The following is a 19,819-nucleotide window of genomic DNA, read 5'->3' on the forward strand; positions in this document are numbered from 1 at the left end:
TGAATTTTAAAATTTAAATTTTGAGTTATTAATGTTTTTAAAAATGGAGGCACTTGAACCCTCCTCTAATTATTATTACTACTATTTAAACAGCATATAGAGTAATAATATATTATTACAATAATGATAATGAAATGAATATTTATAATAAAAAATATTATAAGCATATTATTATTATCATCATCATCAGGGTTGTTGTTGGGGGTGATGATGGTGGTGGTGGAATAAGAAATACAATTATTATAAAATAATGATTAAAAAGTTGAACAAGATGAGTAAAAAGTTTGTAATGAAAGATATATAGTCTGTTTCATTGAAGAAATCAGAAACAAATTTGTTTCAGTCGAATTCAAAATCACTTCAAATAAAATGCACCTTTTTTTCAACTGAAATCCATACTCGCATAAGTTGATATGAGTACTCACTTTAGAGAAAATACATATTATAAATTATTTATTGATCTAGTGACAAAAAACAATATTCTCTGCGTAAGATAAGTTGGAAATTTAGTTAATTTTTTTTATAAATATAAAAACGTTGAATAGTTTGACCTCACCCATCTTCTCATAAAAATACACAATCCTATTCCTATCAACTGAATGACTTTTATCAATTGAAATGCGAACTCTTGAAAAATTATTGAAAAATATATTTTTGAGAAAACAAAATTCAATGTAGATAGACAACAAAACATCTTCTCATAAAAATACGCAATCTTATCAACTTAATGACTTTTATCAATTGAAATGCACACTCTTGAAAAATAAATTCTTGAGAAAACAAAATTCAATGTACATGGACAACAAAACAAAATTCAATGTACATAGACAACAATGCAAACTACAAAGCATGACAGATTATCTTATATTTCTCAATATGAACAACAAAACAAAATTCAATGCACATGAAACATTTCAGCAAAGGAAACCGGAGGGCGGTGAAACTCGATACCTGTATATATCAATGAACATCAGTGGCCTGTAAATATACAAATTTTAGCCTCCAGCCCCAGGAATTTATCGTTTGTACTAAAAAGATAAAAAGAATTTCGAAACAAGAGTGAAAACAGAGCAGATAATATCCTATTCATAATTTTTTCACCTCTAATTTTGATCTTCTTCCGAAACTCTCTCTATTCACGTGAGTTGGAAGTATATTTTATAATTTTATACTTTCTTCTATTATTTTCTACTCATGTTTCATAAGTATGTTTGGACAAAAATATCTTATTCTATCTTTTTTTCTGAATATTTTTGGAATACAAAGTAACCAAGTACATCCTAAATTGGAGATTCTAATGTAAAGAAAGATGATGAAAAATATGCAAGACTATGGTACTTTTTTTTTTTTTTAGTGGAAAGACTATGGTACTTGCATAATGTAGATTGATAGTCTCGCTCTTTCATATACGAGGAGGGTGTCAATGCTTCATGTATTTTATATCTCTGTTAGACCATACATAATCTTTAGAATATTGAACAATATAATTGTTATAAATATACATTACTTGATGTAGAAGATGCAGCCATGATGTTTCAACTTGGTGTATAAACGGTTTCTCTTCCTTGACACTATTTTTCTTAATGTTACAAACTTTTGAGATGAAAATATTTGTATGTAACATCTAATGGGTAGGGAATAGGGATAGGTCCTATTTATACTTGTTTAGCTTTAATCTGGTATGTCCATCAAATACCAAATGGATAAATTAGATTTAGTGTGCTATTAACAGTGGAAAATCAAAATAATTGAAACTCTTAATATTCATGACACTAAGAGTTACAAAATTTATTTGGTGACTTTAAAAGACTAAAACTCTCAAAAATTTACCTCCATTATTTAGGCCATTCAATTGAAATTAATCTAACAATCTCATCATGCTTCATATTAAAATATATGTGAAAATCAAATTTTATAAAATTTTGAAACTTCTTTTACTACTTTTCAAGATAGTTAGATATAAAAAATAGGTATAAAATGTTTAGAAAATAATAAACATTTTTAAAAATTATAAAATTTAATCTCTAAATATAATAAAAGGTGAAAGACACGAAGGATTTTATCCTCCTCATCAGATATTATTAGAGTGGAAAAAATGACACGGCATAGCCGATTTCGTTACGGAACAACACGGTTACGGTACGGAATGGTACCGCACGTGTGTCGATTACATGTCGTGACTCACGTGTCCCATGCCGTAATCATTCGTGTGTCGTGATCATCTTTAGAAAACTTGACACGACACGGTACGCGAAAGGTTTAGTCACGGTACAGCAAGTAGTCACGTGTAATTAGGACTGTTAGATCTTGATCAAATGGTGAATCTTAAATAAACTAACATAAATTATGATTAAATGGTCACATGAGTCACATTTGATCACAGTATGTTTAGGTACCGCATGACTCACGTGACGTGACCATTTGTGTGTCGTGATCACTCTTTGACATTTTAGTCATAATATGATACGACACATAAAAAATTAGCTTAATCATAACACGGTACTGTAGGAGATTAAAATCACAATGTGTTAGTGATGGCGATGAAAATATTTTCAATAAAAATGAATGCTTCATATGCAGAAAAATTGGGAGAACATAAACCACTTTTTTTCATTTTGTCATTTTGCTACTATTTTACTAGGGAGTCGGGATGGAACAAAGTATCGAGTCAATACTCATAACGAACCGGATATCTCCGTTTTACAACAAATGGAGAGAATCTTGACAAATTGAACACACTCGGTCAATAAGTCTAGAGAGAGCTCGGCTCGCACCGAGTTGAGGCGGAGCCAGGTCACTAAGAGCGTCGCGTCCCTTCCAGAGAAGCGGCGGCTCTCGGTGTTTCTCTTCCTCCGACGAACCGACATGGAAGAAGTAGAAGGCGCCAGTCCTCCCTCCCCTCCTCCCCTCTCTTCCACGATCGATTCTCCTCCTCATAATCCCTCTCTTTCCGACGGAAACGAAGAGGTGATCGGAGAGAACGGCGAGGATCACGAGCAAGAAATCATCTCGTGTGGTGATGGTGCTCTCTCTGATGAACTTCGTGCTAAGATAGTGCATCAGGTTAGAGATCCAGTTTTTATGGGATTTTGTGATTGTTCTCTTTTTCCTCTTTGTTCATTTATTGCTATATGATCTGATAACAATGTATTTCTAGGTGGAGTACTATTTTAGTGATGCCAACCTCCCAGCAGATAAATTCTTACTCAAGTATACGAAGAAAAATGGTCGGGGTTTTGGTAAATTTCTCAACTTTAGTTTAAAATATTGTTGTAATTTCTCATTAATTATTTTACGGGACCATGATGATACAATGCTTTGATCCAGCATGATATGATGATGTTGCCGGCTTTATGTCAAGGTAGCTCATCATTATAAAATTGCATATAAATGCTTGGAAATGATATTTTTCCTTACTCATCTGAGTTGTCCTACTTTATGTACAACTAAAACTTTTTAAAATTAGATATCAACAAATCATTTAATTTTGTTAGTTCTGGATCAACTTTATCACTAGTCTATTTCTTTTTTATTAATCTTCCTGTAGTTCCTATTGGAGTCATTGCATCTTTCAGAAAAATGAAGAGACTTGTTAAAGATCATTCATTAATTGAAGCCGCACTCAGGACATCATCTAATTTGGTAATTTGTTTTCTGTAAATATTCAAAATCTGTATCAAACCTCTTTTGTAAATTGACAGTGGGTTGATTCACTTTTACTTTATCTTGGTTTTAGGTTGTCAGTGAAGATGGTAAAAAAGTAAAGAGGATAAATCCATTGCCCGTTATTGGTGAGACGAAAGCTGATAGGGTTATTGCTGAGACAAAATCTGATAAGGTTATAACTAATTTTTTGTATTTGCTTATTTATCCACTGCTTATAAATTCTTGTTTTAGCACAGACTAATATAATTTTTTTCTTGAAAGAAATGCTAAATTATATATTGCAGTTACGAACGGTTATAGTGGAGAATTTACCAGAGAATTATTCTGAAGAAAGTATTCGACAAACCTTCGGCGAAGTTGGAAAGTAAGCTTCTTTTGCGAAGTGCTCTAAACATTTTTTTTAATAAAACATGTGGTTTGTTGGAATTGATATGAATTTTGCACTATAGGATCGTGAAAATAAGCATTCAAGATCCCCAATCTGTGGAAGGACCACCTGGTAAAAAGGAAGTGTATTTGATACGTAATAAGGTATTCTTTTATTCGAGGAGTTGTTCTTAACCTCCTTATTTTTGTAATTGCTTAATAATATACCCAATGTGATATTCAGGTGCATGCCCATGCCCTTGTGGAATATAACTCCATAGCAGCGGCAGAGAAAGCTGTAAGCATTTATGCAAATCTCTATCTCAGCAAAATAAATTGGTGCCAATATGTTCAGACTTAAACATTGTAACTATCTCAGGTTGCAACACTAAATGATGAGAAAGACTGGAGAAGTGGGTTGAGAGTCAAGCATTTGGCTAAAAAAACAGTAACTTTTCACACCCATAAACTGTATAAATTGCATGCATTTTTTTTGCCGAAGCATGCACTAACATTTTATCTAACAGGGACCTCACATGTTTGATAATTTCATTACGAAAAATAAAGAAGCTGAAGGTGGAGAAGTTGGCAGTGAGAAAGATGATAAGGTAAAAATTACCTACATTTTTTCACATACACATTAACACGCGCACACACGCCAGCGCGCACACATATTATGTGGGTGTGTCTTGGATTTACTGAAATTGAAGCTTTTAATGCTTCAATAGCATTGATTCAAGCAATCAGGCAGAAAATTTAACAGGGAAAAAAAACAGAAGGTATGAAGAGAATTAACCTTTTTATGGAGGCTATGGTTATATGCATATTACGGATCGAACTGTGCTATGGATTCATATCTCTATTTTCAAAGTTTAAAATTTTAAATAGTTGATTTGAATTGTTAAACATGATCTCCATATAAAAATGTACTCGGAGAGAAAATTTTACAATTTTTTTTCTATTTTTTTAGATTGGTAGAAAATCACTGCTTTTGGATGGTCCAGAATTTTCAAATCAAGTGATTTTCTACCTATCTAAATAAAATAGTAAATTTTTTTACAAAGTGGTCTGCAAATACATTTTCATATGAAGATCATGTTGAACAGTTCATATTGGCTGTTTAGACTATGTAATATTCATATTACCATAGACTCTTGGTGATTTTTATAAATGTGTTTGTTACTTTGATTAAAATATATTGCTTCACTGTTGTTATGGGTATGTATCAGCCTGTTCTATGCACCTTTTTGTTCGATTTTAACTCCTCTGCATGTGTCAGGAAGAAGAGCATGCAAAAGGTAGGAAGCACAATAACAGAATCCGGCGAAAGGGACATGTACAAAAGAGTGCTATCGAACAAGGTACTTTTTACTATTAATAATACACATGGAGTACTGTAACCAGTGAGAAACACTACCTGTCAGGCATAACTAGCCATAAGAACCTGAGTAAGAAAAAGACTTTTTGGTTTTAGTGGCACACCGGAGGGTGAAATAAGTATCTTTTATTTAGTATATTTTAATCTGAATTTAGGAGAATGAATCTGAATCTAATAAATTTGTCCAAGTAGGGAAATGATGCACAAAACCTCCATAATAGAATTAGGTTGGCTGTCTTTGCATGCAACCCTTCTCTCCCTTGTTAGTTAACCAATGCAACCAGTGTTCTCCCTTCTGGTTTATCTTCAGTTGAACCTCCTTCTGTGGCAGTTCTTTTATTTGCTTTCATGGGGTACCTTGAGTTTGTGGTAAACGTCAGGTGCACACCTTTATATATATGTTTTGTATCTTTTTACTGGAGAGTGGTCAAATCATGTGCCTTATTGGCTTTGTCCACGTCCATGCTGTCCTTCCGGGCTTCTCTATTTTTTCCCTATTCGTGGGCCCACCAAGATTCCCTTTCAACTCCTCGAACAAATATATGCTTGCCTATCAATGCCTTGAACAAAAAATTGAAGTATCGATTTGTTTGCACATTTTTTATTTCTGCTGCCATATCCTGAATCAATATGCATCTGTGTAGTTCGCCGACAAAATATTACTCCCTATTTCTAGTATTTTTTCTGTTCATTGCCAATGTTTTAGGGTAGTTCACAGATAATGTGAACCCTAGCTCTCCGTAGGGTCACACACTGTGCAACAATCTTCCTACTTTTCATTTTGGGTTCCTGTCTCCTAAATTCCAAATTTGAATTATTAAATAAAAAAGTGTGTGAAATATGATAGTTCGAAGCTTGTACTTTATTTCAACAGTTTGTGCTACTTTTTATTGTGGTAAATTGGGGTTGACTAAAGACTCGCTGCATTATAAAGTGCTTAGTTGAGGCATTATACGTGTCTTATATTACACATACTGAAGACACTATCTTCAGTACCGGTCTTTGTTTATTAATAACTTAGAATTAATTTCTTTTTACTATACCGATAACAATTACAGGGCATGGATGTGGTACAGTTGGATCAACTAGTGGAGTTACAAATAAACCCCTTCCTGGCCCAAGAATGCCTGATGGCACGAGGGGGTTTACAATGGGTCGTGGCAAACCGGTTCGTTCTGACTACAAACCCGATTTGCAAGATCCATGACTTTTAAAGTTGTATCTTATACCAAATTGACTTTGAAATATTGGCGAGTGGCTAACTATAAATATCACAAAATATCCTTGTTTCTGGGTTTTTTTAACTTATGTGAGCTTGTATTGTGTATCACGGTTAAGCCTTTTGGCTAAATTAAGAAAACATGGAAACTAATTTTATGGTTGTCGTTTGATTGTTTTTGTTACCATTTTTTTTGTTACTGGCGTAACTAAACCACCAACGAAATGTATGAGATGTGATAGATGCCTCCTTCCCTTTCCCCAATACTCTTAATCTCTACTCTTCACCTTCCCTCTACCCACTCAAACTCCCCCCTCCTCTCCTACTAACCCCATCTCTTCCACTAACCTCTCCTATACTTCTCTCCTACGCCTCTTTCACTAGTTCCTTCTACCTTTCCGGATCTGACACCCAAACACCTTCACTACAACAAACACTCCACTACCTCCCTACCACATGGAAGTCCATTATCAATATGCAGACTCCTCTGTGAATGACACGCATGTCTTCTTCCCCCCTTTGCCCCACGCCTCCCTAGCAGAGAATGATGCGGAGCACACTATCAGGGCTTGCTTCCTCCATCAGGCTGAAAACCCAGATCCCCTGTTACTCCAAACTCACCTAGCAGCAACATATGGAGGCCTACCCCAAGACTACCCCTCTCAACACATATCGCAAAGAGCCTCTCTGATTAGACTCCCTGAGTTTCTAAATCGGGAGCAAGTCCTCCATGATTTACTGCACTGGTCCGTCATCAACCATATGCACCTATGGCGCTGGGATCACAATGATGTCTGGAATGACTCCCCACCAACTTTCAAAGTCTATCTCATGTTCCACCATTATCCGATCACTCTTTGGCACCCCATGTATTTTCATCTGCTGGTGGCCGGAATGGGTACGACACTATACATTGATGAGGCCAATGCAAGGGGTCATGACAGGTCTTCTCTCCGTATAGCAGTGCAATGCACTGATCCAGCGCGCATCCCTAGGCAAATCACCATTAACCATGACTCTAGATGGACAAAGTGCCCAGTAACAAACGGGGATGCGGGTGTAGGTGTGGTCCTTGTGCAGGGGGAGGATGTTGTCTGGTGGAAATCCAAAATGGTTGAGGCTATGAATCCATCACAAGATGAGGCAAGAGCAGTTCTAGAAGGGTATAGGCTCATGAGGCAGAAGGGTTATCACCATGGAATGGTACTCTCTGATTCCAAAGAAGTGGTGGACTCACTATCACACAGCAGACCAGTCATACATGATTGGAGAGCGTTTGATCACATATGGGAAGCATGGCTAATGCCCTGCTGTGATAGAGAAGACCAATCATACATTTAAATGCAGAATCAAGTGGAGATGCAGCTGATTACAAGCTATTGTACCAGAGAAGAACAAGGGGTCAAAATGGCACGTGTTAGCAAATCAGGGTAGACTCTACAACTGGGATAGAGAAGGGGCTGGAAAACCAGTGTTTAGCTTAGATGAAATGTAAACGGCCTACGGGCCATGTTGAAACCAAAAAGAAAAAAGAAAAAAAGAAGAAGAATAAAACAAAAAAGTATGGAAAAAGTTAAGTCTTTTTAACTTATTAATTATATAGTAAGGTTGAAACACTTTTATTTTTTGTGCACTTCATCGTGCTTTTTTAATTTTATTTTATGATGATAACAATTTTTTTAAATCTCAGCAAAACCAAATTGTTTTTTTATATGCCCATAAAATATTTATCACTTTATAATTTTATTTTTAGAGGAGGGTTCAAATGCCTCCATTTTTTGTGCCTCCACCATGCCTCCATTTTTTAAAACTTTAATAATTCAAAATTTAAAACTTAAAAATCAAAATAAAACCGTTGGATATGATCTACATCATTTTATCTATGCACATGTAAAAGATTATGACATTTCAATTTTATTTTGATTGTCATCAAGAGCTTGTAAAAAATGCACTAATTTGGATGATTTCTAGACGTTGATTTTTGGACTTGTTGATTCACATAAAAACAAAATTGAAATGTGATAATTTTTTATGAGCACATAGAGAAAATAACATAGATTACATCTAACGGTTTTATTTTGACTTTTAAGTTTTAAATATTGAGTTATTAAAGTTTTAAAAAATGGAGGCATGATGGAGGCACAAAAAATGGAGGCACTTGAACCCTCCTCTTATTTTTATATGAATAAAATAGGAGTTCATAAGTTCGAAACCCACAAAGTAAGGAAATTCTCAATATTAATTCACATAGGTTTGAAATGTATTGAGGGGCTTGACTCCAACCCATATTTCAAAATAAAATAGAATAAAAAAACAAGATCGAGATGCCATAATCAAAACATGCAAAATTTTGAAAGTTTTGTATTCATTTAATACAAAGTTAAGCAGTTAAAAAAATAATGAAAAATGAATACATAAAACAACATATAAAATGACTTATAAAATGCTCATATTTTTTGACCGTTTGACTTTGTAGTTTGTACATATTAATTTAGAACTTTCAAATTTTTTATGTACATACATTACTCATGAAGTAAACAGATTTCAATGAATTGAATTCGTTCTTTAAAAACAATATAATAGATTTTTGGAGTTGTACTTACCAAACTCTCTTAGTGAGCACATCACCCGATTCTTTTATTAATAAAAAAAACAAAAAAAATTAAAAATTGAGTATGTTTTCATGAAATTTTGAAATATACGAGAAACGTTATGATTTATAATGTCTAGGGCATGAACGTTCAGTTAGATTGCTAATGATAGTTTTAAAAAAAATGTAGCTGGAGATTTCTGAATTGAATCGGAACAGCACAGAGATTTGGGGTATCTTTGTAGAAGGTTTTTTGAACGGTTGACTTGGAGATTTATAAGTTTAGAACTAATTTTTTTTCATCTACCATTCTACCTCTAAAAATTGCGAGATGCTATATTTTGATATTAGATAGAGGCGAAAATAAAAGTCTAATTTTGATTTATTTTTTAATTTGAATATTAGTTTACAGGCTTGTGTGTTGTTCTATTTTATTTCTTCTTGATTAAAAATTAAAATCTGAAACAAGGACAACGAGAAAATAGAAGACATGAAAAGAACACCAATATGAAGAATACTAAGGACACATATATAATAAGCTATACCAACTTACAGTGTTCTAAATAACAGCGTAATAACGTTTTCGGACTTTAAAAATTATAATACTATCAGTCGAATAACATATTTGTTTATTATTACTACTATATAAAGAAATGCGTTAATGCTTATGTTTAAATTTGTGCCTATATTTTACAATTTAAGGTCCAAACAACATATTTGAATTGCTCAATATGATATCCATATTAAATTGTACTTGTAGACCAAATTTTATATTTTTTGGAATTCTTTTAATATATGTTTAGATAGTTACAAAATTATTGTTCTTTATAATACAATTTTTTTTCACTAAACAACGATTTTGTAGATATCTAAAATAATAGTAAAATTAAAGTTTTCTACAAATGTAAACTTTAGTCTCCCAGCATATTTTAATACAAAAATAACGTTAAACATTCAGATCAACTGTTTTAATTTTGAAATCGAAAAATTAATACGAATTAATCCGTGATGTATATTATAATGTACATAAAGTGTAATAATATATTATTATCATTTTATAGTATAATGAAGATTTTTTTAAATTGAACCAAATTTAAATACTTCAACGACAAGCACACTAATTTTGTTTTTATGAAAAAACAATTCCACCGTTCATGTGGATTGGTGGAGGCAAAAAAAACACTTGCTACATTGTATGCATAGTAAGTATAGTAAATTGTAGTGATATAAAATGTGGTTTCTATGCGATATGCGAAAGACCACAGCATACCTCATATACGGTATACGGCCGCATATGCGGATTTTTATGCAGATTTATATATGCGGATTTTAAAATAAAAATTCATATATATTTAGAAGCAGAATCTCACAAGAGGAATAAAAATACACATATTTGTAGAACTATTTTATATCAATTATTCTCTAATATAAAAGCAACATACATATATAGGAATACACAACAGCAAGATAATAAAAGCACATATATTTTAAAATCCACTGATTCAAAAATCTCACAACAAGAATTTTATGCGGATTATATGCGGTTCATATGCAGTATATGTGGTTCATATGCGATATACGGATCATATGCGGTTCATATGTGGATCATATGCAGTATGCGGTCAAAATTATGCGGCCGAATATGCGGAACCGCATCTTAATTTTCTATGTGGTTTGGAACCGCATATGCGGTCGCATAGGCCGCATTTCATTACACTGGTAAATTGCCTCCACCGATTCACAAGATCGGTGGAGCTTTTTTTCATAAAAATCAAGTCCGGCTTGTTTGTTTTGTTGAAATATTTAAATTTGATTCTATTATTTTTTTTAAAAAAACCCGATATGAATATAACAGTAGAAAAATATTATCAACATATTATTATTTGTTATTATTATTAGTACAGTATAAAATGTTTGTAATAAAAGATAAAGAACTTTGGTTTTCTTCGGAAAAAATTCCATTTCACATTTCTGATCAATATCTTTCCAAAAAAAAAAAAAATTCTCATAATCTATTTTAATATTGAACTTTTTTTTGGGTACCAAAATAACATGACGCGTTCTAGATTGGAGATTCTAATTGAAGAACGATGACGAAGAGCTAAATTTAAAAAGAGGAGGGATTCAATTACACTATTTTTTAGTAACACATCTTGACATTATATTTTTATAAGTTATTTTTGTGATTTTAAAATCTAAATAGACGATCCGAACCGTTCAATATGAACTCCATATTAAAATGTGCTTGAAGACCAAATTTTACATTTTTTGGAAATTTTTAGTATTTATTAAGATGTATACAAAATTGTTATTTTTAGACAATTTTGGACCATTGAAAAACAACAATTTCAAAAATTTCAAAATAAATAGTAATAAGTTTTCAAAAAAATATAAAATTTGGTCTCCAAGCACATTTTAATATGGACATACGTTGAACTGTTCGGATCGACTATTTAAATTTTAAAATTGCCAAAATGACTTATAATATAGTGTTAAGATGTGTCACCATAAAATGGTATAATTGGATCCCTCCTCATTTAAAAATTAATTTTCATAAAATGAATTGGTAGAACGTATCCTCTGCATTAACTCAAAAAGGGAATCTTTTGAGTTAATGATTCTCAACCGTCTATTACACAAGATATTGGATAGCAGTAACAATCTTGATGGGGATGGGGATTATCAAGCTTACCCCTATGATTTTAAAATATTAGTTATATATACTAAGATTTAATTAAAATTTATTTATTTTTGAAACATTTTATATAGTACAACCCCTCATAAATAATCATATGTTAACTTTAGTGTAGTGGTAAGAACTTATGTAGTGTTGGGAAGAGTTTGAGTTAAATTACCACTAGCCATGTATTTTAATTTTTAGCCCTCCCATTAACATTTTCTAGTTCCACCCTCGTCAAGCTTGATGATTGCAATAGAGCTTTGAAAAATGCAAATGGTGGTTTAAATATTACAATTCTACTGACGACAGTAAGTGGAAGTTGATCACAATTGCTAAGAGTAAAAATGGTGTCAGATATGTCTCTCCTGTGTGGAGGGAGATCCTGGCTAATGAGTTTAATGAAATGATTGCACTTATAAAAACTAAACCGATAGATTCAACCAAGCCAGATTCAATTAGGTCTTGATATGATTGGTTGAAAAATGGGGGTGTTAGGAATAGCAAATTGAGTAAAAATTCAAGCTTTTTGTTGGCTGGTTGTTCAAGATAAAATACAAACCATTTGTGAGTTTGCAAATAAAGGGGTTTTTTTTGAAATGATAAATAAAGGGGTTGTAAGGAGACATTTCATGCTGTTATTGTACAGGGATCGAAAACAGTGACCATTTACTTTTGTAGTGCCCACATGTTAAATCAATGTCTACGGATTGTAAATTTTCATAACTGTGAGTTTCAGTATAACATTGTTCATGAATTATGGCAATATAATACATATGTGAATTTATAGGTAAAAGGATAAAAAATATTGTGAGGTCATCTCTCTGACTCAAAGCTCTATCGAAATCATCAAGCTTGATAATCCCCATTCCCCCGTATAACACTATGGCTTTCTATTTCTTCATGGTTTGATTTATTAGGTCTAGGGAGGGACGTGCTACGTGTATCTATCCAAATTTTTTTATTAATATTTAAAAGAAAATCAAAATTTCAAAATCTGCATCTATTTTCAACTTATTTTCAAATCTGTCCGATTTGGAGAATTATATTCGAACCTAGCATCTTCTTCAAAAAAATAATTCTCCAAATTCAAAGATACTCTTTCCGGAGAATTATTCTCCGGATTTGGATTTTTCTTTTTCTTTTTTAAGTAAATAGAAAATATTATATTTTTTGTATTAAAATATTAGAAATATCTTTATATTTCTTTGTAAATAGATGAAATACTATATAATTTAAATTATTAGAAAGACTGCGATAAATAATTCGGATCAACATTTTCAGGTTGAATTTTTTGTATCTGTAAGAAAAATTAAAATATTTCTCTGTGTGTTATTTGAAAAAAATGTTTTGAATATGAGTTATTGATCCCGGTTCAAAAGTCACTTCTGAGTAAATAAAGAAAATATCATGGTCCATTTAGTACATTAAAATTCTAAAATATTGCATCTAATTATATGAAATAATTTCGTATGACATTTTGTCAGAATAAATTTTGTTTTTTTTTTAAAATAGAAGGACTACGATGTTTTCTTTATTTATCCAGAATTAATTTTTGAACCAGAATCAATAACTCAAATCCAATATATTTTCATTTTTCTTTCCAATAACACATAAAAAAATATTTTTATTTTTCTTACAACCGCAAAAAATCTAAGCTGAAAAATGTTAATCCGGATTATTTGTCGTGGTCTTTCTAATAAATCTAATTATATAATATATACTCTATATATTTTAAAGAAATATAAAAGTATTTCTAATATTTCAAAAAAATAAAAAATAATAATATTTTCTATTTTAAAAAAACACAAATCTGGAGAATAATTCTCCGAAACCTCAAATCCGGAATTCTTCGGAGAATTATTTTCCGGAAAAAAATGCTGTATTTGGAGAATAATTCTTCTCTCTTCTGATTAGACAGATTTGGAAATATGTTGAAAATGGATTCAGGTTTTGAAATTTTGTTTGGAGATCCATAAAATTTTCTGTGTATACATGCTGGCCACAGGAGAAAGATTCTCATACTACGATTGCTTCGAGTTCCGACAATTAGTTGAGTCCCACTTCACACAGATATTGTGGACTGAATATCCACCGTGAATTTTTCGAGTGGACCAGCACTTTCCAGTCTACTTTGACTCGAACAAAGATTTTTTGTTTACGGTATATGTAGGATCGTCGGTTGACAGTAATTGAAAAGGGCAGCATCATACAGAATAAGCAACTCACTTTGTCCACACAGAAATGAGAGAAGTCGGGCAACGGTGGAGTTGGACCCAAAACCAAAGTATCAGTCTTACATATGGAAAAATAATTGGATGCGACTGTCCCGTGTCTCTTTATCTCTCTCCCTCCCTCTCTCATTCTCTTTTTAAGCAGAATAACATGACAATCACAACAAGCATAGGAGGGATGACAAAAGACGTGCAGCATACAATGGTTACACTCTACTGTTTTTTGCATCTTCTCTTCTTCTGCGTATTATCAGCCATGGCCAGAGATGTTGATAATCTAATTTCTTTCAAGAATTCTCTCCCAAATCCTAATTTGTTATCCAACTGGAACCGTATGCATGGAGTGTGTGAATTTCAAGGCGAAACATGTAAAGGAAGCCATGTGTCCTCTCTGACGATTCGAGGTCTGTCACTCAGAGCAGATTTTAGTTCTGTCTCAGCTCACATTCTTTCTCTTAAAAACCTAGAGGCGCTCTCTCTTCATTCTACCAATCTCACTGGATCAATCTCAGCCCTTGCAAATTGCACCATGCGACTCAAAAAACTGGACCTATCCAGAAACAACCTTCGAGGCTCTATGTATAATACAGCTTCTCTTGGTGCCTCCTGTCAATCTCTCCAGTCACTCAACCTCTCCAATAACTACATTGGCCAGTCCTTCAACCATTCCTCTCCAGTTCTCCGTAGTCTGAAGATGCTTGATCTATCCTATAACAAGATTACAACTAACAAAGATCTCCAATGGTTATTCTCTAAACTCGGCTTACTGAATTATCTCAACCTCGCTCACAACAATATACAAGGCACAATACCAAAGGTTACCAATTGCACTTTCTTGCAATTTCTTGACCTATCTTCTAATGAACTCTCTAGTACCGTACCAGAAGGTACGTTCTCGGGTTGCCTCAATTTAACTTATCTAAATCTCTCATCCAACCATTTTACTGGTAAGGCCCCGCCTGACATAGAGGCATTCACGAATCTCAATACGCTGAGCCTCTCCAACAATGATTTTTCTGGTGTGTTCCCCATCTTGTCCATGGTTTCCATGCCTAGACTCCAGGTTCTAGAGTTGGCATTTAATAACTTCAATGGAAGTTTGCCCAAATCTATTTTTAAGCTTAAAAGTCTCATGTCATTGGATCTTAGTGCGAACAGCTTCTCAGGCTTGATACCACGATCTTTGTGCACCGGGAGGATCTCTAGATTAGAAGTGTTACACTTACAGGATAACTATTTTACTGGGTCCTTACCTAACTCCCTAAGCAACTGTACTAACTTGATCTCACTTGATCTGAGCTTGAACTTACTTTCTGGGTCCATACCCGGTTCTCTAGGGTCCCTCTTCAACTTAAATGAGCTTATAATGTGGCAAAATAACTTGAATGGTGAGATACCCGCTGAGCTCTCATCCCTTAAGTCACTTGAAAACCTAATCTTGGACTTCAACAACCTAACTGGTACAATACCGGATATGTTAGCGAATTGCACCAGGTTGAAATGGATTTCCCTTGCAAGCAACCGACTGATCGGACCGATACCCATTTGGATTGGTACGCTAGAAAAGCTAGTGATTTTAATACTTGGAAATAATTCTTTCACTGGGTCGATACCATCAGAGCTTGGTGACTGTAAGGGCCTGGGATATTTAGATTTGAGTAGCAACCAACTCAATGGGTCCATTCCACCTGCTTTGGCAAAACAATCCAATGAAATTGGGGCAGATCTTGGAAGGGATGATCGCCCATATTTCAGCAAGAGAATTAATGATGATAGGCTATGCCACCGTATGGATATCTTTCTGGAGTTTGATGGGATCCGGTATAATGACCTTTTGCGCGTTCCGAGTATACGTTATTGTAACTTATTGCAAGGTTATACAGCTGATATTGGCAGAATTAGCCAAAACAGTAGAAATAGCAAATCAATGCTTTTTCTTGATTTGTCATACAATCAGCTCGATGGCCAGATTCCAACTGAAATTTCTGCATTGCAATCTTTGACGGTTTTGAGTATCGAGCACAATCAGTTATCGGGACCATTGCCAGATGAAATGGGAGGCATGACTAGCTTAATAATACTTGATTTATCGCACAATGTGTTAGAAGGCAGGATACCTTCTTCCTTTTCGACCTTATCCTTGTCACAGTTGGATTTGTCAAACAACATGCTAAGCGGCCCCATACCAGAACAGGGTTCTTTGGTTACATTTCCAGAATATTCATTTGAGAATAATTCAGGTCTCTGCGGATTACCTTTGCCACCTTGTAACAACAGGCCCACATCAAAGGGAGATGGGTCTCAGCAGGCATCGATGATGACCTATCATCAGTACCCTCTGGGCTGGTGGATCACTGTAGTGTTATTGTTCTCTTTTTTCTTTATCATTGGCTTTGTAATTGGTCAATTTCTGAAATAAATAGCCATTTATCGTAGAATTCTGCTTGTGTGAACTATATTAGGATTTCAGAAGTTTTGAAGTACTGTCCATAGAACTCATTTATGTTTTGAAGTTGTGAATTTAAATTTGAGTTACAAACTTCGCATGTGAATAAATGGTTTTGTTCTTCGTCAATAGGCACAATAGCTATAAGGAGACCTATATGTTTCTTTCTTTCTTTTTTCTTTTCACCGTATAGTAGGATTGTATTAAAAAACAATGTATAAAAAAGAGTAAGGAACGAAACTGGTACCGACTTCCATACCAATAGAGAAAAGATAGAAACACTTGCAGCTGCAGTGGCCACACTTGTCAGGTTACTGCCCCCCAAAACAACTATCCCAATTAATTTGTGTCAATCACCACACGATGAAATATTTAACTACCTAAAATTGAACTTCTAGCTATGTGAGATTTTAATTTTTGTTCTGCCAGATGAAAATGCTAGCTTTTTGAGCCAGTATAGGGAAATACCATCATGTACCAGTAACTATTACTTGTAGCTGTTATTAGACTGATTTTACCTGGTAATCTAAAACTTTACTGCAACAGCGACTACCGCAGCTGTATTATCATTTTTCTTGAACATTAGATAACAGCCTTAATATTGTTTAATGCGTCAGCAAGATGTCATGTTTGCCTCATTGTGCGGGTACACACGAAGTAAATAATAAGGGCAGAACAAAATTGATGGATCTGTTAGTGGTTTAGTGAAGGATTAATGCTGGTGGAAATTAAATAATTGTAATATTTCATATTTGAATCTGTTTAGATAATGCCTTCTTTCTTTTTGCAAATTTCTGGTTGATTTCTCCATTTAAAAAACTTCTGGTGTGACCTCGGCCTTTTATATACATACATACATATATATATATACACTAGTAATTGTGCCCGTGCACAGCAACGGGAGCAAATTATGTAGTAGAAAACATTAAGCTCCTTAATAAAGAGTAGAGATAATTTAGATCAAATTTGTAGAGAAAAATAGTTAAATACTATATTTATCTACAAGATAACACATGTGAACTCTAGTGTAGTGGTAAGAATTTTGGCGCCAACAGAACTGGGTTCGAATCCCGCCTTCAGCAGAAAAAAAGAAAAAGGGTGCGCGGTGCACAGGCTCGATTCGCAGGTGTCGTGCGTGATTGAGAGGCGCGGTCCACGGGTGCGGCGCGCGGTCTACGGGCACTGGGATCTTATGTGACGCGACCAATGCATACTTAAGTGTTGAAGCTCATAATTTGGAAAATTCATCTATGTGCGATCTGGAAATTCAACGGCTAAGCATCATTCTGAAAAAAAAAAACAGTAAATCAGGACCCTTGCAGGATCTAGACATTAAGCTCCTTAATAAGGATGAGAGATATATATGAGGAGGGTTCCAATGCCTCATTTTCATCATACCTCATCATACTTCATATTTTATATCTTCATTTTCGAATTCCAAATTGTCGATTTGAACCGTTCAATATAATATTTATACTAAAATATACATGGAGATGAAATTTTAAATTTTTTGGAATTTTCTTACTATTTTTTAAGATAGGTACAAAATCACTGTTTTTTTAATAGTAAATTTTTTTCAAAAATTATAAAATTTCATTCCTAACCATATTTTAGTATTGAATGGTTCAGGTCGACAATTTGAACTTTGAAAATGAAGATATAAAATATGAGGTATGATGAGGTATGATGAAGATGAGGCATTGGAACCCTCCTATAATAAATATATATATATATAGAGTAAAGCTAGGGTGTGACATGCTCACCAACAAAGTTTGGTGAGCATAACTCCAAAAATATATCGGATCGACGTCAAATGCCGAATCCAAACCGTTGAAATCCATGTACTTCATGAGTGATGCATAAACATGAAAAATTTTGAAAGTTTCGAGTTTATTTGCTACACGGTCAAGTGGTCAAAGAAATAATAAAAATTGAATATATAAAATAACTTATAATAAAATGTTCATTTGTTTGACCACTTGACCATGTAGCAAATAAACTCGAAACTTTCAAAATTTTGCATGTATATTGTCACACCCCAAATCCACCGGGTCTGACAGCCTGCCGCGTGTATAAATCAGGCGTCACATATACACGCAAGGCAGTGGATCTTTTATATGCATTACCAATATCCTCACTCGCTGCGTCCGCATAAAATAACCTGAAAATAATCGGGAGGGTGGGGGTGAGAATAAATCCTCAGTGCGAATTTGCCACATATGAATTATTGGACTTGCAATCAAACTCTATATTCAACAATGAAACTCAAACAATAACAATGCAAACAGTTATATAAGAAACATAAATAACAGAATGCCACTACTCGACAACAGTTAATCAACCTGAAACACAGTTTACGGAATTTCCAAGATGGTTTTCAACACACAACATATATTTTGGCTTAACTCGATTCCTAACTCAGTTCAATTGGGCTTGTAGCAATTACAGATGTTCTCTCGAGCTGAACCGTTATCAAACCCACATCTGTAGGGTTACAGACGCCTACAGATGGCCAACCGCTGGACCCTTTATCAGACACCCATCTGCAATTGCTGTTTGGCTTAACCATTTCCTAAGGTCCGGTTTACAAGTCACCAATACAGGTCAACTTGACACAAATGCAAACACACGGAATCAAAGTTACCTATACAGGTCAACTTTGCTAAATCTCAAGCAAATATATATCAAAGCCACACATATAGGTCAGTCTCGCAAAATCATAACAGGTCAAACGCATAAGTCAGCAGCGTCACCCTATCCAGCCACCTAAACAGGTCGGTCTGGCAAATTCTAACAGGTCAAACGCATAAGTCAGCAGTGTCACCCTATCCAGCCACCTAAACAGGTCGGTCTGGCAAATTCTAACAGGTCAAACGCATAAGTCAGCAGCGTCACCCTATCCAGCCACCTAAACAGGTCGGTCTGGCAAATTCTAACAGGTCAAACGCATAAGTCAGCAGCGTCACCCTATCCAGCCACCTAAACAGGTCGGCCTGGAAAATTCATAAACACAGGTCAACGGATAGGTCACCGTTACCTTATCCAGCCACCTAAACAGGTCGGCCTGGCGGATTCATTCACATCAAGAACAATTAATAGAACTAATCAAATAATAACCATACCAACATGCCAAGTAATCTTAACCAAACAATTCAAATCATTCTCAGTTATGCAAGAATCAATCTACAACATGAATTCCAAAATATGCAATAATTAATCATTCAACATGACAAACGAATAAAC

General features: G+C 34.1%; 2 protein-coding genes across 4 annotated transcripts in view; both read left to right on the top strand.

The window, feature by feature from the left end:
• Positions 1-2,718: 2,718 nt before the first annotated feature.
• Positions 2,719-19,819, top strand: part of LOC144546658 (uncharacterized) — a 30,699-nt gene continuing 13,598 nt past the window's right edge. The window contains exons 1-5 of one of the 3 annotated variants that reach the window (XM_078295189.1): positions 2,719-3,063; positions 3,158-3,239; positions 3,548-3,642; positions 3,737-3,811; positions 3,951-4,030. In XM_078295189.1, the coding sequence (XP_078151315.1) occupies positions 2,866-3,063; positions 3,158-3,239; positions 3,548-3,642; positions 3,737-3,811; positions 3,951-4,030 (530 nt within the window). In that variant the 5' untranslated portion in view covers positions 2,719-2,865. Of the gene's footprint in view, positions 3,064-3,157; positions 3,240-3,547; positions 3,643-3,736; positions 3,839-3,950; positions 4,031-19,819 lie in introns of all 3 variants that reach the window. The other 2 variants (XM_078295190.1, XM_078295188.1) reach the window with 2 other exon arrangements.
• Positions 14,223-16,705, top strand: LOC144546953 (brassinosteroid LRR receptor kinase BRI1-like). The gene has a single exon (XM_078295542.1). It carries the CDS (start codon positions 14,282-14,284, stop codon positions 16,547-16,549), a length of 2,268 nt encoding a protein of 755 aa, XP_078151668.1. The 5' UTR covers positions 14,223-14,281; the 3' UTR covers positions 16,550-16,705.

The sequence above is a fragment of the Carex rostrata genome, chromosome 30 (assembly GCF_964058835.1).
Source record: "Carex rostrata chromosome 30, lpCarRost1.2, whole genome shotgun sequence".
In the NCBI taxonomy this organism is placed as follows: Eukaryota; Viridiplantae; Streptophyta; class Magnoliopsida; order Poales; family Cyperaceae; genus Carex; species Carex rostrata.